General features: G+C 39.5%; 1 protein-coding gene across 1 annotated transcript in view; it reads right to left on the bottom strand.

Annotated features, from left to right (window-relative positions):
• The window catches only part of HSD17B12 (hydroxysteroid 17-beta dehydrogenase 12), a 128009-nt gene extending 101095 nt beyond the window's left edge, over positions 1-26914 (bottom strand). The window contains exon 1 of the mRNA XM_081098846.1: positions 26644-26914. Within this exon, the coding sequence (XP_080954972.1) occupies positions 26644-26803 (160 nt within the window). The 5' untranslated portion in view covers positions 26804-26914. The remainder of the gene's footprint in view (positions 1-26643) is intronic.
• Positions 26915-27144: the final 230 nt, after the last annotated feature.

Raw genomic sequence — 27144 nt, 5'->3', positions numbered from 1 at the left:
ATAGAAAAAAACACCCAGATCAACACTTCAGGAACCAATGAAGTTTTCACAACACAGTACAACAAAAACTGCCTGATTCTTGGTAGTATTCAGCTGTGCCAATCACTGCACAGTAACTAACTATGCAGTTTTCCTGGTGGGTGTGGGCAGGGGAGGTGGTAGGGGTAGACATCTTGTCTTCTTAGTTCACAGACCTCTAGATCATAAGCTGCACTGAAGCAGATGTGCCTGAGAAACTTCATGTGCATCATGACTTTAATAAGATCCTGGACTTCAAATTGATGCCGTAATGGGGTAAGACTTCTGGGAGATGGGCAAGTGTATTTTGAATGCACAAAAAATGTGAATTGTTACACTCAGAGGGCTGACCATAGCAGATCCTTTCCCAAGATGGTTGTAACAATACCTCCCCCTCTTATGCCACTTTGCTATGGGAGTTTGCCATTCTTCAATCAAAAGGTGGCATCTTTCCCCTTCCGCTTGATTTGACTCCCTTGAGTCAACAGAATATGGCAAAAGAGGCACTGTCTGACTTCCAGGTCGAGGCTTTAAGATACCTTGCAACTTCTATTTTTACTTTCTTGGAACAATTTCAGTGCGATGTAAGGAAGCTCAACCTAGTAGGGTGAATGATTACAGACCAGCCGTGGGCAAACTACGGCCCGCAGGCCGGATCCGGCCCGTTTGAAATAAATAAAACTAAAAAAAAAAAAAAAAAAAGACCGTACCCTTTTTTTAAAAAATATATATATATATATTTTATTGATTTTTTACAGAGAGGAAGGGCGAGAGATAGTTAGAAACATCGATGAGAGAGAAACATCGATCAGCTGCCTCCTGCACATCTCCTGCTGGGGATAGGCCTGCAACCCAGGTACATGCCCTTGACCGGAATCGAACCCGGGACCCTTCAGTCCGCAGGCCGACGCTCCATCCACTGAGCCAAACCGGTTTCGGCCGTACCCTTTTATGTAATGATGTTTACTTTGAATTTATATTAGTTCACACAAACATCCATGCTTTTGTTCCGGCCCTCTGGGCCAGTTTAAGAACCCATTGTGGCCCTCGAGTCAAAAAGTTTGCCCACCCCTGTTACAGACCATCCGGAGAGGCCACATGGAGGAGATCTGAGGCTCCCTCTTCCTCAGTAGAGATGCCCCAGCCAACCATGTGGAATAGAGCAAAGCTGTCTCCACTGAACCATGCTCAAATGCTCGATCCACAAATCATTAACAATATGTTTGGCTGTTTGCTTAAGCCACTGAGTTTTGGGACAGTTTATTATACAGCAATTGGTAATTGAAACACTGAGGAAAAGGTCAATTTTGAAAAAACACATTTTTAATACTTTTAAACATTCACAATGATTTTTAGAATAATAACCTGGGAAAATATCAGTGAATTAAAGCCCTGTGGAGTTTATATTATAGTGAGGGGAACAAGAAGGGGCCCTTAGGAATCTGCTTTAATAAAGAAAATGATTTCTAATTAGTACACCAGTATTCTAAGTTAGTGTTTGCTAAATACTGTAACTAAATCTAGTTTTAACTTTCTCCTTGAAATTGTTACTTGGATGCTTTATTTATCATTGTACCAGGAGCTATTTTTAGCCAGCCCTTCTTCAGACTGAGCCAGAAGAAAAACAAGGTCAAGATGATATAAGACCAAATTTTGTGCACCTGAGTTTTCAGGTATCTTCACTGTACTGAATTAGAACATCAATACTGTCACACCTTTGCCCCTGCTGACTGCACTTCCTGGAGTGCCCTTCTCCCGCTTCTGTGCCTGGTGGACTCCTGATGCCTCATCAATCACCCGCTCCACGTGCTTCTCCTGCTCTTCCACTGCACCCTATGCATACATATAGCATAACAGTGGGCATACCATATTATAACTTCTTATTTGTTTAATTGTCCCCACTAAATTGTTAGTTCTTCCAGGAAAGGAATTGTTCTTCCATTCCTAACATAGAAATCTACATATAATAGTAAATGAATAATAGATTTTTTATTAAATCATGGTTCCCTCTCTGAAGAAAAGGTAGCTAATAATCCAAAAAGATGGAACTGCAACTGCCTGGGAAACTATAAGGCATTATTCAAACTTTTTTATCATTATTTATCAGATAGGAGCAAAAATTTCCTCTTTCCAATACTCAAGTTTACTCTCAAAGTAGGAAGACTTGTTATACTTCAGGTCATTCAGAAAAGCATACCAATTCCCAAATTGAAGTATGGTAGCAATCATCTCAGGTAGAAACTATAGTTTAACTTTAACCCTGCTGTTTGGCTTCTGTACTTAGTTGCTTTAACAATAGAAAAGTTATTTTGATTTTCTGAATTATATAAAGTATCCCATTCGATTAAATGCCCTATAGATTGTAATGTGAATATCCCATGGGTTGTGGTCATACCGGTCTTAGAAAGCACATTTTCCTTTACCTGGGAAGGACAGCACAGTTATCCCAAGGTCAGAGGGCTCCAGTTAACGTGTCCCTGTTGAACCAGTGACCCGCAGACCCAAAACTATAATTTAGATAACATGCTTAAGTAAAACTGCTTCTGCTTCTGTAAACTGCTTTTTTTGTAAACCAGGTTCCTCATTCCAAACCTTGGGATGTAATCAATACCTTTGTGATCTTTGCCTATATAAATCTGGTGTTGGGGCTGGGGCGGGCACTATGAGATCTGGGAGAGCGAAATGCCCCCTCATAGTCCCGGATTTGCAATAAATAAACTCTTTAATTCGACTTCTTGAGGAGTCCTTGTGTAATTTGCGGGCTACATTACAGCAGGTACCTGTGAGTTCTGGTTTGCTGTTTCTTTGGTGTTGTTTTCATCAGCATTTCGTTTTGCAGTCACTGTCATATCCTGTGTATCTGTATTTTTATCTCAAAAGCACAAAAGAAAACCTTCATGGTTTGAGACACACCCAAAGGGCAAACACAATTTAATTTGTGGGTTTTAAAAGTCACAGGATTCCAGACCTAAACAGATTTTAAACCTTACCAACTTTCTTTTCAGGACACAATTCCCCTCCTTTTCACATAAATTTGATTATTATACAGTATCGCAAGCAAGATTATAAAAATGTGGAGGAATGAATGAAGCATACAGACTAGCAACGTCATAATTCAATCCCTGATATGAAGCATACAGACTAGCAGTCATAATTCAATCCTTGATACAGCTATCACCTAGCAGAGGCACTGTAAATCTATGCTGCCCAACACAGTGGCCACTAGCCACAGGTGGCTGTGAATTTAACTTTAAATTAAAATTAGATAAAATTAAAAATTCAGTTCCTTAGTCTCACTAGCCAAATTTTAAGTGCTCAATACCCACATGTTGCCGATGGCAACCAAACTATGCAGAGTAGGTATAGTGTTCTATGATCAACACTTCCTTAAAAGAAATGAAACACAATTTCATATCAAATTACTAAAGAATTCTTCCATTATGGCTCCTACCTGCAGTAATGAAAACAGTGTGATATTTCAGAAGAAATGTTAAATAGAGGGGTAGTCAGGGAAAAAAGAAATACATCATTTTTTTTCATAGTCTGATAGGATGCAAAGGTTTATGTTAAAATTCATTTTTTGAAGTGACTTATATTCCAATTAATGACAATTCACTTTGTTTAATAAGCTTTTCTTCCAGTAACATAAACCTTTTTCTTAATGTATATGTTCAACATCACCATCTTCTGAGTTTGGGTAAAAGGACAATTTTTGAAAAGCCTTCTCATCTTAAAACTCCAATCATTTTCTTAAAATTATCACACTATAGCCGAAACTGGTTTGGCTCAGTGGATAGAGCGTCGGCCTGCGGACTGAAGGGTCCCAGGTTCGATTCGGGTCAAGGGCATGTACCTGGGTTGCAGGCACATCCCCAGTGGGGGGGTGTGCAGGAGGCAGCTGATCGATGTTTCTCTCTCATCGATGTTTCTAACTCTCTATCTCTCGCCCTTCCTCTCTGTAAAAAATCAATAAAAATATTAAAAAAAATTATCACACTATAGTTTTAAAGTATTTTACCTGCTAGAATATATAAGGCATATGTTATTTGGAACTCTAATAGCTAGATGTTAATTCTATAAAATCTAACTTTGGAATACACTTTTTAAACAGCTTCTTTCTAAAGATAAAATAAATATCTCTGCAAACTTATCTAAATTTAAAAGATGAAAAATGTATCCAGTGCTAGGATTTATCTTGTATATCCGTAAAATAGTTTTTTTTCTTCTGAAATATTAAACAAGCTTTCAAAAGTGGGATTCAAAAGTGGCTTATAGAAATTGCACAAATTCAATGAAATTTTCAAAGTACAATGGTAAATTACTTGCCCAATTAAAAAAATATCCTAAGTACCTTTGTTTTGAGCTCTGTTAGGCAAAATATGTATTTATATTCAAGTACTAGAGTAAAATGCAAAGGAAACATCATTGTAATAAAAATCATTTTCAATATAAATTTTTAGAAAGTGTCTGGTGCTCCTTAGCACCCTCTAGAGTCAGTTATTATAGTCCAAATGAACCTGATCTTCAAACATAGCAATTCATTATTTAAAATAAAAGTGACAAAAGCTAAAGAATTTTTAAGAAACTAAATCACATTGGTATTATAATTTTCCGTCATAAATTTCAAAATGTCATTTAAAAGTCCACATGTACTTTTTTAAAATGAGTTCATTTTGACAGTGTCTCTTTAAGAAATGTATGTTGTTCTATAAAAGATGGTTCAAGTGAAAGACATTATGCCTTTTAAAGCTTACTATGCAAGATTCTTGCTCAAAAACCTGTGTTGTTAAGGTTTTTTTAAGTCACATGTTTTTATTTCTAATTGTCCTCCAGATGCCTAAATTTTAAGATTCACTCTAAATGTAAAAAAATTTACATAACTCATACGCCATTAAAATAAGATATGGAAGGAAGCTTGTATTTCTTGAATATGAAGAAAATTTCAAATGGCAATTCACTGTAAGGACAGTAGGGCCGAGTTTTAGAGTTAAAAAAAAAAAAGGAAGCCTGTGTGTACCATTTCTCTGATATCAACCACTAAATTCCTTTAGTGAAACTTATCTCTACATTTCCACCAACACAAAAACTACCATCAAATCTCCTTTTATGTTTCCCCTTCAACAGGGTAATTTAGTTCTCCCTCCCTGGAAGGCAGACACAGAGAACACCGGCAGACACAATGTGCACATCATCATGGTACAGAATTCAGCACCCCGGACCCCTGGCTCCATTCCCCAGCTCAGTGCTGCCACATGCACCAGCCCACACCCTGAGCATGTGCCTCTGCTGTGCTCACAGGGGCTCAGGCACATGCAGTCACTGTGCCCCCAGATGAAGCCCCGTGTTCACCAGACCACAGTCAGGCCTGCAGTCACAATACAAGACAGCAGCCCTTTCCACCCAAAAGAGAAGGGAGAAGTGGTCAACCACAGTTTTCTGAGTGTTTTAAATATACACAGATATTGCAGCAAAATGTTTCTTGTTTACATCCACTAAATTATTTTGGTGTTTTCTTTTGTCTCTTCAAAAATTAAAAAAGATAAAGTCATCATCTGAGTTCACTCTAGGGGAAAAAATCCAATTACTCCCTATTCTCTTCTTACTAGATTTGCCTAATGTTTCATAACTGAATACGTCATTAAAAAGGGGACAAAACGCAGCAAAGCATTGCAACAACTACTTTGTTAAAGGCAATTAAGTCAAAACACTGCTAATAATCCCTCTTCAGCTCTTCAACAAACTCACAAAGAGGAGGACTTATGCCTAACATTCTTGCTTATGAGGGGTGAAAACAAGCTCTTTCTTTTATGGAGAAAATAGTTACGCAGCTTGGCCCTAACCTGGATCTGTTACATCCTCTCCTCTCTGCTGCTTGTTACCTGGGCTATTTCACTGCCCTGTGTTTTCTCCACTGGAGGGCACAGTTCGCTAAAAGAAAATTTGGTGAAACCATTTGTTCTGTTCTACAGTTCCAGAAAAAGGCTGGGTGAGAAAGGAGGGGAAGCTGCTATCATAAAGGATACTTCAGTAATATTTCTCAATTTCAGCTATCTCTGTTATCATGAAAATCATTATTAAAGATAATCACTAATTGGCTAAGAGTTAAGACAAAAAATAAAAATGTGTTCCAAACACCACGATCTATAAAGTATAAATAAAAGATGAGGTGGAAAGCAAAGAATAATTTTTTTAATGGTAGACACCTTAGGCATCCAATAACCTAAAGTGTGAGTCCAAACAGAAACTCTCCTTTAGTACAGTACCCACAAAACATTTTCACGAGAATGTGCTATTGAATTACTCGGTTCTTTTGCAATGATATAAATCCTGCCCAGCAAAAATAGCTCATTTTTATTTTCTATTTTTTGCATTATCATTTTAGAGATAATCCAACAGGGGATGCTATTCAGCAATTCATTCATAGCTGCCTTTTCTTTATAAACCTAATCAATCTTAAGGGTTTAGTGCAAAATGTTTTCAATATGGTTAGGAAAAAAAATTAGTAAAGAGACACATAAATACTGCATTTCTAGATAAATTAAATAAATGCAGTTTTCAGGGTAGCTTATAAAACAATAGCCTCCTGTTTTAAGACTTGGTTTTGAATAAAACTATTAGGCTTCCACTTACCAGTAAGCTTTCTAAGCTTTTACTGTGTTGAAAGTAATGTGATGGAGGGCACCTCTCTATGGATATTACACAGGGCATTGTGTTTTATTAAGTCAACTGACAAGTTATTATAACTTAGTTTTTTGTTATAGATAGGCCCAGTTAATTTTTTTTTAAGTAGAAAATGGGGCAAAATAACTTAAGTGGGATTACACCTTCAAAAAGATCATCTAAACATGTATCTTTAAACAAATTATTCATGTCATATTAAGTGATTTACCAAAGAAACCCGAAAGTCCCAGCTAGGGCTTCAGAATTCAATGGCCTCCGGACCATCCCCTGCAGTCCTGAGAGAAGAAATAATTCCATTTGCCTGACGACACAATTGGTTGCTCCCAATTCTTTCCCTATTTATTTACATCATGGCTATCCATACGAAGAGTCTTCCAGGCAGAAGGGTAAGCTAGTACAAAGTGTGTGCTGTAGATGCATAAGGGACAGCAAGGAGGTCAGGTCAGTAGGGCTGGAACAGAGAGAGGAAATTCCACTCAGGTCTGAGCTTAAAAGTCACCCGAGGAGAAAGTCTTGCCTAACCACCCTATGCAAAACAGCAGAAGTAAAACTTCCTTTCCTGTTTCCTCTGTTATTCTCTAGTATCTACCTTGCTTTATTTTTCTTCTTAGTACATCTCACCACCAGACTTCCCAAGTATGAGTTTGCTTATTGTCCATCTTTTCCTATTAAAATGAAAGCTCCATGAGAGCCAAGGCTGCCCACTGAATTAACTGCTACATTACAAAGAATCCGGAACACCAGAGGCAATCAAATGTTTGCTGAATAAAATAAATAAAAGAAAAATTAAGGGAGTCTGGAGAGAGCTCAAGAAGAAACGACACAACTTCCGTGATATTATACCTTACCCTTGAGCTACCCAAGATCTATGTCATATGCCTGACATGAGGTATAAATACCAATAAAGGGGCAAAATGGCAATGGTATAAATAGCTCCCACTCAGTAGATTAGAATTAAATTATGGAGAGGAAGAGATTAACTTATACTTTTAATACAAACTAAACTTATAAGGTCCATTCTCTAATCACTTGTAGTTTTTAAAAAATGTTAAAATATTTAGAATTAGGCCAATCCACCTTAAGAAGTGGCAAAACATCTACCCACAATGAAAGATAACATACACCAAATAATGCCTCAATTCTATTTCTTTGATTATCTCCAGAAATTAACTCCTTTTCTACCTTTTCCTTGGTCTTATTTTGTTGCTTTGTTTAAAGAAAATGAAACCAAGGGCAAATATTGTGATGGGAATTAAGCTAAGCCGGTGGTGCCCCATCCATATCCACTCTGGCCACACCATTGGTGGAGAGTCCAAATGCATCTCTTGGCACAAGGATTTTCTCTGTAGCTGAAACCAGAAACACCCAAGCACACAGTGGACAGAAGTGCTATCATAATGCTTCTCTCCACCAACAACCCTCACCGAGTAACTAATGGCTGTAGGTATATAAATTCTGAGTATTCTGACCCCACGGGTGAAGTAACTCTGAAACTTAAATTCTGCATAGCGCCAGAGTTCTGCTGTGGGATTAGAATACAGTTGACCACAGCACTTGATAATGGCCCCTTCCCTGTCTCCCTCCCTATGTCAAGCTTGAAAGTCTTCCAAATTATATCACAGTTGAAATGGCACTTCACTACCAATAATTCAACTATATCCTTACCATTTCACCTAGCCATGGTTTTTGTATATGTTAAAAATAAAGTTGAAGTTTAAGGTATTTCTTTAAAAAGAACACAATTAGTGCTTAAACTAGTTTAACTTTTAATTCAGAAACCAGCTTACAATAATAAAGTAGTAAAAAAAATCTGTTTTAGACACATTCTAAAATTGACATAATAAATAATCACATCAAAAGAGACTTAGGTGTTGATCACGACAAAGTTGCAACAGATCCCAAAATAAATCTCTGAAGCAATTTGAACTTCGCACAAAGGGTTTGATCAACTCATAGGGCAATTCTATTTCTAGGCTTCTGACTGAGAACGGAAGGGGGGAAAGCAATGTCTCATTTGTGTATAATGCTTTGTACTTCCTATAATGCTTCCAAAGACTGTTCAGAGACTCTTAACATTTCTGAAGACAGAAAAAGTAAGTATTTTTAGACATATGTGATAGATCAAATAAACAGAATGGCTGACCAAAGATTCCGCAGCTAATAAATGTCAAAGGTAGGAAGGTGGAATATGAACTCAGGTCTTCTAATGGTCCAATACACTTCCTTGCTTTTCTGCCTAAAAAGGAAATAGCAAACATTTACCGAACTAAGGCACAAAGTGCTACACGGAATACACTCAAACCATTCAAAAATAATGTTCTCCCTTTCCTAAAATAGTACATGCTGAGGCTCCCAACTTTTCTATAGACCTGTATAATGTAGCATATAATTTATGACTACTATAAATGGTAGCTGAACCAAAGGACTCTGGTAAGGAACTTAGAACATTAGCTCAGCCTAATACTAATCTATAAGATTGCCTGACATTCACACAGAACCTGTCAAAAATGAACCTCATTATTTTCCTCCCAAAGCCTATTCCTTCTCTTTTTGTTTTTCCAATGTCAGTGACTAGTGCCAGCACCTACCCAGACCTCACAGTCCTTGACTTTGCGACTCAACTCCATCACCCCACAACCCAGGACTTCCACCTCCTATCTCTCTCATCAACTCCCTGGATTACATCCACACCCCCCCACCCCCTTAATTAGCCACCACTGCTCAATCCCTGGCTTATCACCACCGCAGGTCTCTGTTGATCTCCCTGTCTCCTGGGTTGCCCTCTCCACATCCATTCTCCAAAATGCCAGAGTAAACTGTCCAAAATCTAAACGTAATCCTGACATATACCGCTTAAAATCTTTCAGTGATTTCCCCCTGCCCTTAGGATAAACAAAACCCCCAATAGCCTCAAGGTCCTTTGTGACTGCGCCCCTGCCCATCTCCCTATCTGGTCTTATCTCTTGCCTCTCTCCTCCCAAAGAATCTCAGCCCAAAGTTCCTGAATGTTTTCACTTGCCTCCAGAGCTCCACCTAAAGTGTTCCCTCTGCAGGAAATATTCTCCTGCCCTCCAACCCCTCGCCTGTCCATCCCTAATTCATCAATGCAGTTTGCATAGTGGTTAACAGGATTTCAAATTTCAGATGCTCCTCCATTTACTAATATGAGAGTTTGGGCAAATAGCTTTCTTTCAGCAAAAATGAGGCTATTAATAGGACCTACCTTATTGGATTATGGGAGGAGTAAATGATTTTATTCAGGCAATTAGAGAAGTATCTGGTACATGGTAACCTTTTTAATAAACATTGTATCTCATTACTATTATGAACATCATCATCTTCTTCTCCCCCACATGTTGGATTAAGTGTTACTTCTTTCAGAAAACCTACTCTAAACCCTTGGACTAGGTTAATGCTCCCATAGCTGGCTCATATTACATGTTTTGGAGCTGCTTATATAATGATCTATCTTCTCTGCTATACCAGTGGAGGAAAAGATCATGGCTTTTTTGCTCACCACTATATTCCAAACTCAGTACTATATCTGGAACACAGTCAGCATATCATGAACATTCACCCGCTAAATGGATGAGTGATCCCATTCCACTGTTTAATCACTACAAAGATCACTGAGCTGGTCAACTGAAATCTAAATTTCTTCTGGTTAAACTTAATCCCATTTCCTCCTTCCTCATCATTTGGGAGGACTTTTAAAAACACTTAAGGAAAAAACTAATTGGAACATCCTCTTTTAAGTCTATTGGCTCTTTAAGAATCATCATCAATAAATCACATTAATTTCACAATAAAGATAAATTATTTAGATCCACCTATAAAAAGCAGATTTAACACTTCCAGGTCAGGGCTTGTGCCGTTTCAGGCTCAATACTCAGTGTGGAGCATGCAGGAAGCAGCCTGTCTCTCTCTGTCTCTCTCTTCCTCTCCTTTCTTCTCTCTCTAGTACAATGAAAGTCTTTACAAAAAAAAAAAAAAAGCAGACTTAAAACTTTCTTTTCTCTAAGTGTAAAAAAATAAAATAAAATCTTCAGCTATCCTTTTATGGTCCTACTTAAACATAAAGCAAATAAAAATTTCTGTTATTTGCAGCTACCAAAAACCATTCTTATTCACCCTCAATCTTCAATTAGTAAAGACTAGAAATCCTGGATGTGCTGTTTGTGGTTCTCATTGCATAGAAACACGTTGAAGTTCCAAGTTTTCTTTTTTTTCCCTAATCTATTTAAAATGCACAAACACAGAACTAGTCTAAAATAAAATCTCTATGTAATTGTCAAAATTATAAGTAAATATTTAATACAGAAATCATTGGAGGTTTTAACACTATTATAAACTAAGCTCTGGTACCGAGAATAGATATCCAGTTAAAAAGCCTGCATGTAAAACCCACTGACTTCTTCTAGGACTAGCTTGACCTTAATACAGTGTTTCCCAAAATGCATGATCTTGAGAATTATCTTATTTGTTAAAAATACTTTCCCATGTTCTTTTCTTAGAGATTTTTATTCACTAGGTCTGTAGTGAAGCTATCTACACTAATAAAAGAGAAACATGCAAATTGGTGTCACTCCACTACGCCCACCAGCCAATCAGAGTGACTATGCAAATTATCCCAACAAAGATGGCAGTTAATTTGCATACCCAGGCATGGAGTGAAGACTGAAGACTGAAGGCTGAAGACAGAAGAGGCTTCCACAGCAGCCACAGCAGAGAAGCCAAGCCTCACTGCAGCTGCAGTGGAGAAGCCTCGACGCTTGTCTTCTCCACTGCAGCAGGACCCAAGGCCTGGGTCCCAGGTGCCAGAGGAAAACCGGTGCCAGTAGCCAGGGGAAGGAAAGCCTATTGTGCAAATCTTTGTGCAATGGGCTTTTGAGATATATATATATATATATCTATATATATATAGATATATATATATATAGATAGATATAGATATATATATATGTTTTTATTGATTTTTAGAGAAGAAGGGAGACAAATAGAGAGATAGAAACACTAATGAGAAACATCAATTGGCTGCCTCCTGCAAGCCCCCTACTGGGGATCAAGCCTGCAACCTGGGCATGTGCCCTGACCAGGAATTGAATCAGTGTCCTCTTGGTTCATAGGCTGATGAGCCACACCGGCAGGGCAACCTAAATTTATATTTGTAACAAGCCCATCCAATTGTTTCTCATGATCCACCTAGTTTGGATATTGCCAAAGCATTAAACAGACCTTTTTCACTTTCAGACGTTTGAGGAACTCTCCAATTTATAAGCTCTGGCGCAGGTATTCCAAATTGCCTCAGAATCATCCTTATCAGGAACTTTGGCAGGAAATTGGAAAGAACATGGAGCCTGGAGTTAGAAAACCTAGATTCAGTTTCTTCTGCCATTTACTAGCTGTGCAACCTTTATACTGGTCCCTGCACATTATGTGGAAATAACAAAACCAACCCTAACCTGCTTCACCAGCTTGTGGAAATCATTTGAGAATACTTGCAAAAGCACTTTGTAAATTAAGATGTCATCATCACAGTAAAATGTCATTAATTCAGCCTCTTCTAATTCATAATGTGTGAACATCGCTGTCTAACCTGCTGTGTTTTTTTCCACATTATCTATAAAGAGATCCTCACCTCCTTTCACATGACAGGCACTGATAGGTATTGGAACACACAGATAAGCAGCACCTTCCTGTTTCATAGCAAAATTATGAGGCTGAATGGGCAAGATTAGGGGAGCTTATTTACTGTATTAGTTCTGTTTATGTGACAAGACTGGAGTTTCGGCTATCATTAAAGTAAGCTTGGCAATATTTCTACTGGAAGTTAGCTTGGTGGTGAGCCGTAAATGCCAGTCATTACAGTAAAGCCAATCTGGAGAATGAGTTTTCTACACGTAAGGAATGTTAAGGGAACTTTAAAACTGGCATCTACTGACTAAAAGATACCGTCTTTTCCTGGCCTCCTTGAGAAGCGTATACTAAAGCAATACAGTATTACCGCCTTGGCAATTCAGTGTCATCAGCATAATCTGTAGTTTGGGGTACAGGTAAGGCTGAGACTATAGGTAAGAGATACTGAATCAACCCACTTAACTTGTAGCACTATATTCAGTGAAAACGTTCCCCAGTCTTAATGTCCATGTAGGAGAATACCAAGAGCATAGCATAATGGCACCCTCAGGGGCTACAGAGGTACATTTCTTCAAACGTTCAGGTCTGTACCAAGAGGACTGTTTTTGCCCCATCCCAGTTGCAGGAATGTGTGACCAAGTCTAGTTCTGCCAGCATCTTCATTGTTACCACAGATCACCTCTGCTTGTCCTCCTCACCAGTTTCCCATTCTTCATTCATCCCTGATGAGTCTCTTCCACTCTGCTGTCAGCACATGCTGCTCATCACTCCTCCCACTGCTGTTAAGCAGTCTACCACAGATGCACCCCGGTGACCTGCCTTGTCTAGCTGTTCTCTAGCTGAATGCATGAACTTGAGCAAGCCATTGCCTCTTCAAGCATACTTCCCTTAAAATAGTTCACCTGAAGAGGTCAGCCACAGCCCTCCCGGTTTTGTTAACCTATCATTATTCTCTTCTGCTTTCTAATGATTTTGCAATTTTCCTACTGACTATACTTTTGTAAAGATTGTCAACCAATTGTAGTATTCATTTTTTTTCCATGAAGCAATTAAACTATATGTTCAATGCTCTATGGTTAACTTTCTAGCACTTACTAATTATATACATTTACCTTTCAATGCCTTTACTACCAAAGAGATTTTCCAAGGAATTTGGTTCGATGTCTCTCTCCAACAATTCAAAAAAGTCTAAAGATTTTGCAAGGCTTGGGTTCATTTTATCATGTCTTCAAAACAAGAAAACTACATTTTGGTCAACATATCCTAGACTTTAACTTTTCTACTAATTCATCTCAGCCTTACCAATTAGCAGTATTTTACTGAAACTTTAAATTGGAAATCTTTCTTACAAAATGAAAATCTATTTGCAACAATTGTGTAAAGATCTGGGGATGAATAATAATATAGTACCCATATTCTTTTAATATTAAGATGAGTTGGTTTCCTATAACAATTTCCTAAACCTTAGATGAAGAAAGGTAGCTTATTACCAATGCTACTCAAGGACCTCTTTTTTATCTCATTGCATTCCAATCTTCCAAAACTGTTGTCTCAACCCTGTTGCAGTAATTTTATAACCAGTTTTTATCTAACCAGCTTTGGTTTAATTTCCATCTAGCTTTTTACGTGTTTTACCTGAGGTTTTAAAACAAAGAGGAAAAAGGTATACAACTTATTTTACAGCACAAAACCAAAAATTATAAAACACCCCACCTCCAACTGAACCTCAAGGGAAAAAATATTCATTCACTATTTATTATTTATTGTGAAGTTCTGAGGGGCTCTTAGTTTAGAACAAGATAATGCATGCCAACACATGGATGCATATGCATGCTTACACATACATACACACACACATACACACACACACACACACACAGCAACGACTAGAAAGGGAAAATGAAGAAAAGTCCACAAGAAAGAACAAAACAAGTACTATCAGAGTTCCAACAGCACATGATCACTTCCATGTGGACAGCTGCAAGGAAAAATTCCAAAGCTGGACTCTGGGAGAGGGTAAGACTTCAAAAAGAGAAAGAGTGAGGAAGAATGTGCAATATAAGGAAGAGCACTCCCGGCAGAGTGAAATAAATGTTCAACAACCACTGAAACTACTAAATGCTTCTGCACAAGCCAAACCACAGAGAAATGGGAAGGAACTGGAAAGTACGGGCATGGCTGGGACACAGTATGTCACTCAGAAATGCATCCAAGAGAGGATGCATAAAGGGCCACATTAGAAAATGAGACCAGAAATAAACAAAAGATCCCAGGAGAGTGATATTTGCACAGGCATTAGGAAACTGAAGTTTTTGTGTAAGATATAAGAGGTAATTCAATTGGGGATTTTTTTCCGGAAGATGAAACTTGCACCAAGGTGTAAGATTTAGTAGGGAGGTGTTATATGAGGGGAATCTGGAAAAAGGTATGGATGGGAGAAAGAATGTAATGATAGATTCAGTACGACATGGCAATTCCCTATCTAGATATGGAAAGAAAAGCATAAGACTTGGAGACAAGAGAGCAAACTGGCCACTTGCTGTATTTGGTTCACTGGCATAATTTATTTGGCCCATAGAGTTAACGTGGGAAATGTGCACCAACCTTAAAAAATTAAGAAACTTTTCACAATGGGGCCCACGTTACTGAAGGCAACAACTGGCTGAGTAGTGGCCATGCTAAGTCAACCACACTGGTCACCTGGACAGTTCCCAGACATGTGTTTACACCTGATCCACTTCACTCATTTACTTTATCTTCTGGAGACATTTGAAATTTGCCAACCTGATTTAGAGGCTAGGTGATTCTAAAATTAGCAAAATAAGGAAGTCCAAAACAGGTTGAGGAGAATAGAAAAGATGACTTTTAGACATGCTAGGAGTGAGATCTTGGATAACCATCCAGAAGGGAATAGACAGCAAGTTATTAGGAAATTTGAGAAAAAGTCTGGAAAAGAGAAGATGGATATTGATAGAAATAAGAATCATCCCCAGAAATAAATATGATAGCAAATACAACAACAGCAATATCAGATAGCATTTACTATTTAAATGCCACATACTTAGAACAGTATCTGGCATCTTACACCCATTCACTCATTTAATTATTACTTTAGCCCTAACCGGTTTGGCTCAGTCGGCCTGTGGACTGAAGGGTCCCAGGTTCAATTCGGGTCAAGGGCATGTACCTTGGTTGCGGGCACATCCCCAGTAGGGGGCATGCAGGAGGCAGCTGATCGATGTTTCTCTCTCATCGATGTTTCTAACTCTCTATCCCTCTCCCTTCCTCTCAGTAAAAAAATCAATAAAATATATATTTTTAAAAAAATTATTACTTTAAATGTATTGTTATCCCAATGTGACAGATGAGGAAACTGAGGCACACAGAAGTTAAGGTGATATTGCTTATAAACTGGCAGACCTGGGATTCAAAAGCAAGTAGTCTAGTTTCATAGTTTATACTATGAGAATTCCTTCCTGAAGTTATAGCCTGTATTTTGTTTCTAAGATTCATAATAACTTCAGAAAATATCGAGAAGATAATTCCCCCAAATTACATTATCCTTTAATCTCAAAAATAGTGGAACACCTTACTTAATAGATATTTTCATTCATTCAACAAATATGTATTAAGACTATGTGCAGGCACTATTCTAGGTGCTTAACATACTTAAGTGAATAAAAAAATAAATTTTAAAAAAAACAGACCTTGCCTTTATGGGCTTCCATTCTAGTGGGTAGACAAATAAGAAACACCTAAATGAGGGAAGTGTACAGTATGGGAGATGGTGACAAAAGCTATGACAAAAGGACAAACAGAAAGGACAAAGAGATCACAAGTGGGATGCAAAAGAGAGGGTTGTGAATTTGAAGGTAGTAGGGAAGGTCTCAATGAGAAAGTGATATTTGAGCAAAGTTTGAAGAAAGTAAGAGGAGTGAGCCACATGGATATGTGGGGAAAGAGCATTCAGGAAGAGAGAACAGCCAAAGGCCCCAAGGCAGCAATGCCATACCAAGTTTGTTCAAGGGACTGAGTTCAAAGAAATGTGTTCAAGCAAGAAATGCTTGTGTTGAAAGGGAGAGTGAGAGGGAAAGCGGGCAGAGGTGAGGTGAGACGTAAAAGAAGGCAGGAAGCAGGTGGTTGAAAGCCTTGTCAACCACATGAAGAATTTTGGTTTTAATCTCAACAGGATAAGAAGCCACTGGAGGGATCTGGGCAGGGGGATCACATAATCTAATGAGATTTTCAGGATCACTCTCGCTACTGTGTCAGAATCCACTGTAGGGGAGCCATGGTGGAATCAGAGAACAGGAGGCCTTTATTATATAGAGGCAAGAGATTTCAGTGGCTTATCCCAGAGTGGTAGAAGGAATTGTACTCTCGATATGTTGAAGTTATAGTCAATGGGATTTCCTAATAGACTATACTTGGGGCAAGAGAAGACTAAAAAAATCACTGGAAGGTTTTTATAAATGTAATTGAAAAGTTGCACATAACAAAATTTTTCTAAGTTTATCATATCTTAGGTTCACTAGGGAGAACCATACTTCAAGGAACCACTTAGTAAATCTTTCACAAAGCAAGGAATTCTCCCTGTAGTAGCACTAATCACCTCCTAAATAATCTGTTAATAACTTCAGATTTCCAATAGTATGTATGCTGAGTAAACTACATTATTTCTTGGTTTCAACAATTCCTTTTCATCAAATAAGACTAATTTGTACCAATAAAAGATGTTCTTAACTATGTTACTTGGTATCCATAAAAACACTGAGGACTGCCCTAGAACCTCATTTACATCTCATTTCCTTGTCATCATAATCCTGAAAAAGAATCAGCTCCATTTAATAGATGAAGGACGTTATGCTCAAAGACTAATGATCTTTGGCCAAAGTCAAACAGCTTGGTAAACAGCAAAGTTGACTCTTGCTGCACTGACTCCAAAGCCAATCTTCCTGTTGCCACTACTGTTCCCCAGTATAATATTATTGAGAAGCAGTAATTGTTCAAAATCTTGTTTCCTAACCTCCCCTCCCGTTCCCCACTGACTAGGTCATTTAAATGGAAATAATGACACTTAATGGTGGTAAAGATAATTCTTCAGAAACTTGATCATCTCCCTGGAATTGTCAGTAGAAAGAGGACAAATGTGCTGTTTCACTAAACAAAATGAATACATAAAACAAAGCATTTCCTCTGATATGGATTTGTGACAGGCTTCTCCACTATCACACCAGTGACCTTGAGAAAGCAATCACCCAGTTTCAGGGTTCATTTAACTGCCCTAAATCCCCAGTAAGACTGGAACTTTCCCACATCACAGAGGTTAGATTTTTCCCCCAGGGAGAAAGAGTTTCTGAGAGATGATATAACCAGGAAGTGCACAAAAGTGGCATCCCTTACTATAAAGTGTGAACTTATTTTTTAAAGGCAATTTTAACTGAGATTATCTGAATAACTTGTACTGGTCTATCTTTGTGGCAGTGCAACTTCAAGAAGATCACAGAAACAAGGAATTCTGTTTAAAGTTGCACTTCGACATTACCCTCAATTGTTTCCCATGTTCTTAGGGGTCATTAAGCAGCCTGTGTGCTGGCCCCTTCTCCCCTCTCCACACCCATCTGCCGGAAGCCGGTCCATCCTTGCTGCTTGAAACAGTCGCTGCAGAGAAGAAATATCTGCACAGTATATGTTTCAAAGGACCTGGCGTATATGGCATACCGTTCTTAACATGTTTGCTCCCCTTAGTACTATGTGTTTTAACCAAGGTCACCTCTCCGAGAAAGGTTATTTCCCCAGGTAGGGATTTTTCCCTGAAGTTAGGGAGGGAATAAAACCCCTTAACTAAATGCCTGGCGGGTAGTTAACCACTTTACCTACGAACAATCACCCTTAAACTACATAATCTTTACTCCCTGGAATGGAGATAAGAAACGCCCTAACCTTTGGAATAGAAATTGACAGGATTAAAATCAACTGGTATAAATACAGATGTAACAAGACAATAAAAGACAAACAGAACTTGGCTGGAGATCCTGGCTAGGCTGCTGATCAACTGAACGCTGTCTCCGTATCATTCCTTCTTCGCCGACTCCATCCACACCTTGGGGAACCCCTGGACCTGCTGGGGCTGACCCCCAACACCCATCTTACTCATGTCCACCCTTTCTCAGCTTTAGTCACTATGCCTTGTTTTACCATGGCCTGCACTATTTCTGCGATGTGAGCCAAACATTTGAAAGGAATTCCTGGTATCATTATTTCAACTAATAAGACTGAGACTTTCCCAGTCCAATCCAATCAGACCTGCACACCTATATCTCCATTAGCATTTTCACCAACCAATCAGGACAATGCTTTTTAGACCAAACTGTGAAGATTTGGTGTCCTCATTTGCATAAGGACAGACCAATCAGGGACCAAGATTGGGGATTTTTCTCTATATAGGTCAGCTCCACTCTGGCTCATAGAGCACACTTGCCCTTTCCACCAAAGACTGAAGACTGTGTTTTCCCAGCTGGAGCTGAAACTCCAAAGACATCTCACAGATTTCAGCAGAACTGTCTAGCAGGAGGGAGGCCTCGCCCTAGGGCCACCTCCCCACAGCCATGTGTTCAGTAGCTCAGTAACACAGTTGAGATGTTTCCACTAAATAGTTTCCTTCTTCATTAATACCCCAAATTGGGGATTCCTGCTGGCATTGAATTGGCACCAATGACCTATGGTTGACAATATAAATATATGTTATAATATATAATAATATATATAATAATGACAAGTTATTACGCAGTTAATGTGCCAGGCACTGCACTATCTATTTTACATAAAATAAGTGTTCTCTTCTCATTTACCCTTCACAATAATCCTATGAAACAGGCACTAGTATTATTCTCATTTTGGGAGATATTTACTACCTGACTCAATGTTAATAAGTACAGGACCTAGAATTCAAGTCTAGGCTTGAGTCTCCAAGGCCTCAAGTTTGACCTCCAAATAGGAAAACTGGACATTGCACAGAAAGGAAGGAGAAGAACAGAAAAAGTGGGGATGGGGGGAGACAATGGGGACTGGTGGAAGGGTGTGTGGGTGAAGGAGATATTCTGGTACAGAGGACAGAGGCTGAATTTCTAATTCCAGGAAACCTTCCTCCTCAGTTTTTCCTCCAAGTAAGATCATGCTTTTATTTATTTATTTATTCCTCACCCAAGGACATGCTTAGAGGAAGGGAGGGAGGGAGAGAGAAAGAAACATCAATCGATTGCCTTCTGCACATGCCCCAATGGAGGACCAAACCCGCAACCCAGGTATGTACCCTGATCGGGAATCAAACCGACAACCTTTCAGTGCACAGGACAACACTCAACCAACCGAGTCATTCAGCCAGGCAAGGCATGCTTTCAGGTTTGATTCTCTAGCTGCATCTGCTGCTTCTTACGCGGTTCTAGCACTAGTGCTCTAAGGGCACCCTGCTAACTCCCATCTGGAGATCTTGTTCCATTTAGACCCATGGACTCTGTTTTCAGAGATAAAGTACAAATGAATAAATATCTTTCAGAATTTTTATAACTAAATTCATTTGTTTCTGTGCCCTCCTACAGCTGTCTACTTTTTGAAAACAAAACAAAAAACAACAGTTTTAAAAAACAGACAAACAATAAAAAAAAAAAACCCTCTACTATGATCAACATTAGCTCACCAGCAAGAACAGGTACCCTAGAGTTTCCCGAATGTCAACAGGGAACACATTACATTTACCAAGATGGACCTCCAGAGAGTCACTAAATCTATTTGAGAATGCCAGAGTGATAAACAGAAAACAGCATCAAGGTCAGGTCCAGCCATATACTGAGCACCTGAGTGCCTTTCCAAGTTTTCTCAGGCAGCAACAAGATTCATGGTTGCACATCTGAAGAAAATCCTGACCTACTTGATTTCAAAATCAAGTAGCTATTTTGCAATACTTCCAGAAACACCAAACATGTGCAAACTTGAAAGTGTGCCTTCAATCAAAAAGCAATAAAGTTTCTAGGTATAAAGGAATCCACCTCCACATACTATGCAATCTGTAAGCTAATCACCAATACACACAGCATGTAGATGTTGCAGAGGAGACAACTTGATTTCAAATCCTGATTCTGTAACCCACTAGCTATGAAACTGAAGACAAGGGATGTCATTAACCTAAGTCTCCATTTCCTCCTCTGGGAATAATGCATTACAGTTCAAAGAGAGAGTAAAGATAATCTATGTTTTCAAGCCTCAACCAGAGCACCAATATACTCAATGGTGAAAAAATGAAATCTTTACCTGTAAGATCAGGAGCAAGATAAGTAAGCCCACTCTTGCCACTGTTATTCAATATAGAGGCCCGGTGCATGAAATTCACGAGGAGCAGGCCTAAGCCAGCAGGCAGAATCCCTCTCGCAGTCCAGGACCCCTCACTCCTTGCACCCCAACTGCTCACTGATCCTTACCCACTAGGCTCACTGCTCCTTAGCGCTGCCACAGAGGTGGGAGAGGATCCTGCCACTGCCCACTGCACTCACCAGCCGTGAGCCTGGCTACTGGCTGAGTAGCGTTCCCCCTGTGGGAGCACACTGACTACCAGGAGGCAGCTCCTGTGTTGAGCATCTGCCCCCTGGTGGTCAGTGCACATCATAGTGACCGGTCATTCTGGTCATTCCACCACAACTAATTAGGCTCTTATTGTACAGATTTTATAGATAATACTGGAAGTCTTATCCAGAGCAATTAGGGAAGAAAAAAGAATAAAAGATATCTAAGTTACAGGGTTGTACAATCATGAAGAAGTAAAATGAAGAAGTAAAACTGCCACTTTTTGCAGATGGCATGATTCTTTATATAGAAAACCCTAAAGACTCTAACAAAAAATTTTAGAAAAACAATAAAAAAATACCATAAAGTTGCAAGATATAAAATCAATGTACAAAATCCAATGTGTTCCTTTATACCAGTGGTTCTCAACCTTCCTAATGCCGCGACCCTTTAATACAGTTCCTCATGTTGTGGTGACCCCCAATTTCATTGTTACAAATTGAACATAATTAAAGCATAGTGATGAATCACAAAAACAATATGTAATTATATATGTGTTTTCCAATGGTCTTAGGCGACCCCTGTGAAAGGGTCGTTCGACCCCCAAAGGGGTCGCGACCCACAGGTTGAGAACCGCTGCTTTATACTAACAATGAAATCTCAGAAAAAGAAAGAAAAAAAAACATTTCCTTTTGCAATTACAACAAAAAGAATAAAACACCTAGAAATAAACTTAACAAAGGATGTGAAGGACCTATATACTGACTACTACAAGACATTATTAAAAGAAACTGAAAAAGACACAAAGAAATGGAAAGATACTCCATGTTCATGAATTAGAAGAATCAACATGGTTAAAATGGTCATATTACCCAAAGCAACACACAGATCTAATGCAATCGCCATCAAAAATTACAATGGCATTTTTTTAAAGAAAAGAAAAAAAAGTCATCAGATAAGTATGGAAACACAAGACTCCAAATAGTCAAAGCAATTCTGAGAAAAAGCACTTAAAATGAACCTTGAAATGTGTACTAAAGAAACCAGTCACAAAAGGACAAATATTGTATGATTCCATGTATATGAAATATCCAGAATAGATAAATGTATACAGAAAGTAAATTAGTGGTTGACTAGGACTCAAGGGGTTTGGGGTTCGGGGCTGACAGCTAATGGGTACAGGGTTTCTTTTAAGGAGGATGGAAATGTTCTAAAATTAGACTGTAATGATGATTGTACAACCCTGTAACTATGATAAAAATCTTGATTTGTACTTTAAATGGGTTAAAGTGTATGGTATATGAATTATATCTCAATAAAGATATTTTAAAATCTAACCCATTAACTGATTAGTGGATCCTTTTTCTTTCCTTCCTAGAGAAATATCCTCTCCATTAAAAACTAAAAAGAAGAGCTCAGAGTGCTTTCTTGGGTTTGAAGCTATAAAATATCTTGGCTTTGGAAATATGCTTACATCTCTTTGCATCCATCTTCTCCACTTGATTTCAAATATCAATCATTTTTTTTAATTTTTTTTTGTTTTATTGATTTTTTACAGAGAGGAAGGGAGAGAGATAGAGAGTTAGAAACATCGATGAGAGAGGAACATCGATCAGCTGCCTCCTACACATCTCCCACTGGGGATGTGCCCGCAACCCAGGTACATGCCCTTGACCGAATCGAACCCGGGACCCTTCAGTCCGCAAGCCGACGCTCTATCCACCGAGCCAAACCGGTTTCGGCAATATCAATCATTTTTTATGAACTCCAATGAATGCAAAATATTTATGCCAGGATAGATAAATGCAAAATGTATCTACGCTCAAACTAAATCCTACAGATTACATTCTCTATTGCTCCCCAACAATAACTGTTCTCTGTTTTAGTACGAACTGACCACCTTTGTTAACAATCTTCTTTTGAGTACTTGCTACAGTGACTTTCAAACAACTAAAGCTCCACTTTCACAGGATCTCTTTGTTCTCCTAAGAAATACAGGGAGTATGGCATCAAATGACAGCCCAAACAATCTTTCCCTGTTAAAACTGGCTAAACCCATCTGCTAAGGGCCTAAGGACATCAGCATTATTCACTTGAGTGGGAATGTTACAGGAGCAACCTAGAGAAGAGATAATCTTGCTCTTGGTTAGGAGATAAAGGAGACAAATTAGAATATGGGCCAACTAATGGATAACGGTCTTAAAAACCTAATTAGACTAAGGAAAATGTTGTCTGGAATATTTTTACTGATTGCAAAGGGAATCTGTATTTCGGGAGTTTTCCAAACTTTTTTTAAAATATATTTTTATTGATTCCAAGAGAGGATGGGAGAGGAAGAGAGAGATAGAACCATCAATGATGAGAGAGAATCATTGACAGGCTGCCTCCTGCACGGCCCACACTGGGGATTAAGCTGGCAACCCTGGCATAGGCCCTGACTGGGAATAGAGCCATGACCTCCTAGTTCATAGATCAATGCTCAACTACTGAGACACCCCAGCTGGGCCAAGCTTTTGTTTTTAAGTTTAGAAGAGCTTATATCTGATCAACATGCCAGTTACTGTGGGAAAATACAGAAAAATGCCTCTCAGAATCTAAAATACGAGGAGAAATTAAACATAGTCACTGAAGAGACTTAAGAATAACAAGGATAAAAATATACTATCAACTCAATGCGCATTCTATATAATAAAAGCCTAATATGCTGCCGAAACCGGTTTGGCTCAGTGGATAGAGCGTTGGCCTGTGGACTGAAAGGTCCCAGGTTCGATTCCGGTCAAGGGCATGTACCTGGGTTGCGGGCACATCCCCACTGGGAGGTGTGCAGGAGGCAGATGATCGATGTTTCTCTCTCATCGATGTTTCTGACTATCTCTCTCCCTTCCTCTCTGTGAAAAATCAATAAAATATATTTTTTTAAAAAAAAAGCCTAATATGCTAAGTGTCTGGTTGTCTGTTCAACCAATCAAAGCGTAATATGTTGATGATATGTGAAGGTCGCTCAACCGCTCACTATGATATGCACTGACCACCAGGGGGCAGACAGTCAACCGGTCAACCAGTGACTATGACATGCACTGTCCACCAGGGGGGAGACACTCTGACTGATAGGTTAGCTTGCTGCTAGGGTCCAGTCGATCCGGACTGAGCGAGATGGGCTGGATCCGCCCTGGAACCCTCCCTGATCGTGCACCAGTGGGGTCCCTCTGCCTGGCCTGCACCCTCTTGCAACCCGGGACCCCTGGGGGATGTCGGAGAGCCAGTTTCGGCCCAATCCTGCAGGCCAGGCCAGGCCGAAGGTCCCCACTGGTGCACAAATTCGTGCACTGGGCCTCTAGTTACTATATAATACTTAAAATATTGACTTGATTATGGAGAGGAAGATGTTAAATGAACACTAGTTCTAGAAAGTAGGTGATGCCTCCTTAATACTGCCTGCTAATTGCTTTTATTTAAAGAAGGGTGCACAGGTCCAAGTAATCAATTCTGTAAGGGAGAAAACTTATTTGTACTATTCACCAATTAATTCTAAACTCCTAATCTTGGTCGAACAAATTACCTGTTTTTTTTGTTGTTTTTTTTTTTTTTTTAATATATTTTATTGATTTTTTAAAGAGAGGAAGGGATAGAGATAGAGAGTTAGAAACATCGATGAGAGAGAAACATCGATCAGCTGCCTCCTGCACATCCCCTACTGGGGATATGCCCGCAACCCAGGTACATGCCCTTGACCGGAATCAAACCTTGGACCTTTCAGTCCGCAGGCCGACGCTCTATCCACTGAGCCAAACCGGTTTCGGCAAATTACCTGTTTTTTAAGCACAATTTAACTCTATTTCTTCAAGTGTCATCTCTGCTGGTTTTGTTCTTCAAATTATTTAAGTTCACCCCTCCAACTGATACAAAGAACTGGTTTCTACTCTTAATAATGTTGTTTCTTAAGATTCCCTGAATTTGGAGTGATAAAGGAAGTACTTTAGGATCCAGACCACAACTTATAAGTAATGTTACAAATAATTTGGTCATTTCTTCTGCTTAAGTATTTTAAAAAGAGAGATTTTCCAACAATTCAGGGTAAACTCAACAATATTTCACTTTATCACACTATGATCCACTCCGCTATATTCCAGTTCAAATTTCATTTCTAAATCTTTTAGACATTTCCCTTAATTTATCAAAAATCCTTCCTCTGGGATGAAATCTTTTCAATACAAATATTACTCATCAAATGACAATGTCACATCACTTGACTTCTACTGTGGACTCATATAGATGACTTAGGCCATTTGAGTTCTCAGCCACAATGGTCAATTATAGATATTTTTTTAAAGCTATTAACATTAATCTTTGCTTACAAATTACAGAACTTCATCTTGATAAATGATTTCATAAGACACTGGAATCTTGTGTAACTATTTCAAAAGTCCACAATCAAGTTCTCTGAACCTCATAATCAAGAACTTGGGCAAGCTAATTGTGAAATTATAATCTTGATTATAAACAAGTTGAGCACTTCACTTGTACTTTCAATGATTATTTTTTTTTAAGTGATTTTTAAAAATTAGTCCCATGTTAATAGCTACTTCACATAGTGGACCGAGCTCTCACAAATATATTCCTATTTGAGATGTTTTCTTTATGTTGCCACCCCAAAAGGTTATTTAAATGTATTTGAATGAGAGAATATGGAGTAACATTATTTGTGTACCTTACTTGAACCTAGTCTGATAGCAACTTCTAAACACTCCAGAATTCAATAAAATTCTTGGTGAAGTGAACATTCAATTATAAAACAGCAGAATAATCACATCAGAGAATGACTACAACATATCACTTGGTTTAAAAAAAACACGCTAAAAGAAACGAAAAGATAAGAAACAAAAAAAGTAGAATAAGAAAAAAAAAGCAAGCACAAGCCTTTCCTGAAGGCGATATTCTCAGCTTCTCCAATCTGACTTTCCGCTTCCATTTTCAAAATCCTCCGACTGGATGGAACAAGGTCCATTTGTTTAGCTCACTCTTTGTGAGAATACTTTTTTCTGCACAATATATTTCTGATTTCTACATGAAGAGTCACCGTTTTTGCAGAAGCAATAGTTCTTACTACTTTTTAGATTCCACAACAGTTTAGCGAGGATTTTTTTTTTGTAAATTACATGAAATTGGCCGAATCCAAGTGATTCCAAGGAGCAGAAAGACTTTGTAAATTCTATGTCCTCTTCCTCCAGCCCTCAACCCTACCCCTCCGCCCCACTCCTACCTCCCCCCCTCCCCCCCAAAAGTCAACAGAATGGTTTTGCATCCTTAGCAGAGGGCCAGTGTTCAAATCAAACTTAAAACTTTTATCTTTAAAACACGACTAAAAGGCGAACCAAGGTGGGCAGAGTGTAACTGAAAAGGCTGCAAGGAGTCTGACTGACCACGTGCCCTGAACCCGGAACGGCTTAAATGACACGAGCCCCTGAGAGTTCGGTCCAGAGTTCTTCAGCACCTACCAAGTAGCACTGTGGGGTCGCTGAGTTACGCCACGAGTGTGTTTAGCTAGCACTTAGAAACTCTGCAAGTCTAGGCGAGCCCGACATGGCTAAGGCGGCGGCCCGGGACGCAGGAGTTTCGGGAAGGAGGAGAGGAGAGTTGGAGAAGGGAGGCCACGCGCTGGGCCCGGAACTGGTCGGCGCCGGCCAGGCCGGGGCCCCGGTGGCGCGAGCCGCTGCAAGAGCGAGGATGCGGGCGTCGCTGGATCCGACTCACCTGCCCATTCACCGAGCTCTGGTCCAACCCCAGGCCCGTGACCCAACCCCCAGACTCGAAAGGCCGTGAAGAGCGAGTAGGAGATGCGCAGGGCCAGGTAGGCCACGGTGCCCGCGCCCACCCAGTACAGGAAGCCGGCCGCAGGGAGAGCGCTCTCCATGGCTATTAACCAGGCCTTACTACCCTCGTGAATGAAAAAAACAAGAAAAACTAATGAATGAATCCTGGAAGTGGCGCCCGTCGTGACGCAGCGGACGACCCTGATAGGCGCCGCTCCGACACAGTATCGGCCTAAACCCCGCCCACAACGCCATATCCGTGCCACCATTGGTGATCTATTGTTTCCTTTGCGTGTATGCGCCAGCTATTGGCTAACTTCAGTTTCACTTCCCCGCCCATATCCCCTCCCTTGCGCTCACCGGGGCGGGTTTCCGTTCTAGAGAGGCTGATCCCCAGCCAATCAAGATTCAGCCCCGCCCTACACGTCACCACGCCCCCGGG

Source organism: Myotis nattereri, assembly GCF_964212035.1.
Source record: "Myotis nattereri genome assembly, chromosome: 9".
NCBI classification, from domain to species: domain Eukaryota; kingdom Metazoa; phylum Chordata; class Mammalia; order Chiroptera; family Vespertilionidae; genus Myotis; species Myotis nattereri.
Note: the sequence above shows the minus strand (reverse complement) of the source record. Positions and strands in the feature narration are given on the sequence as shown.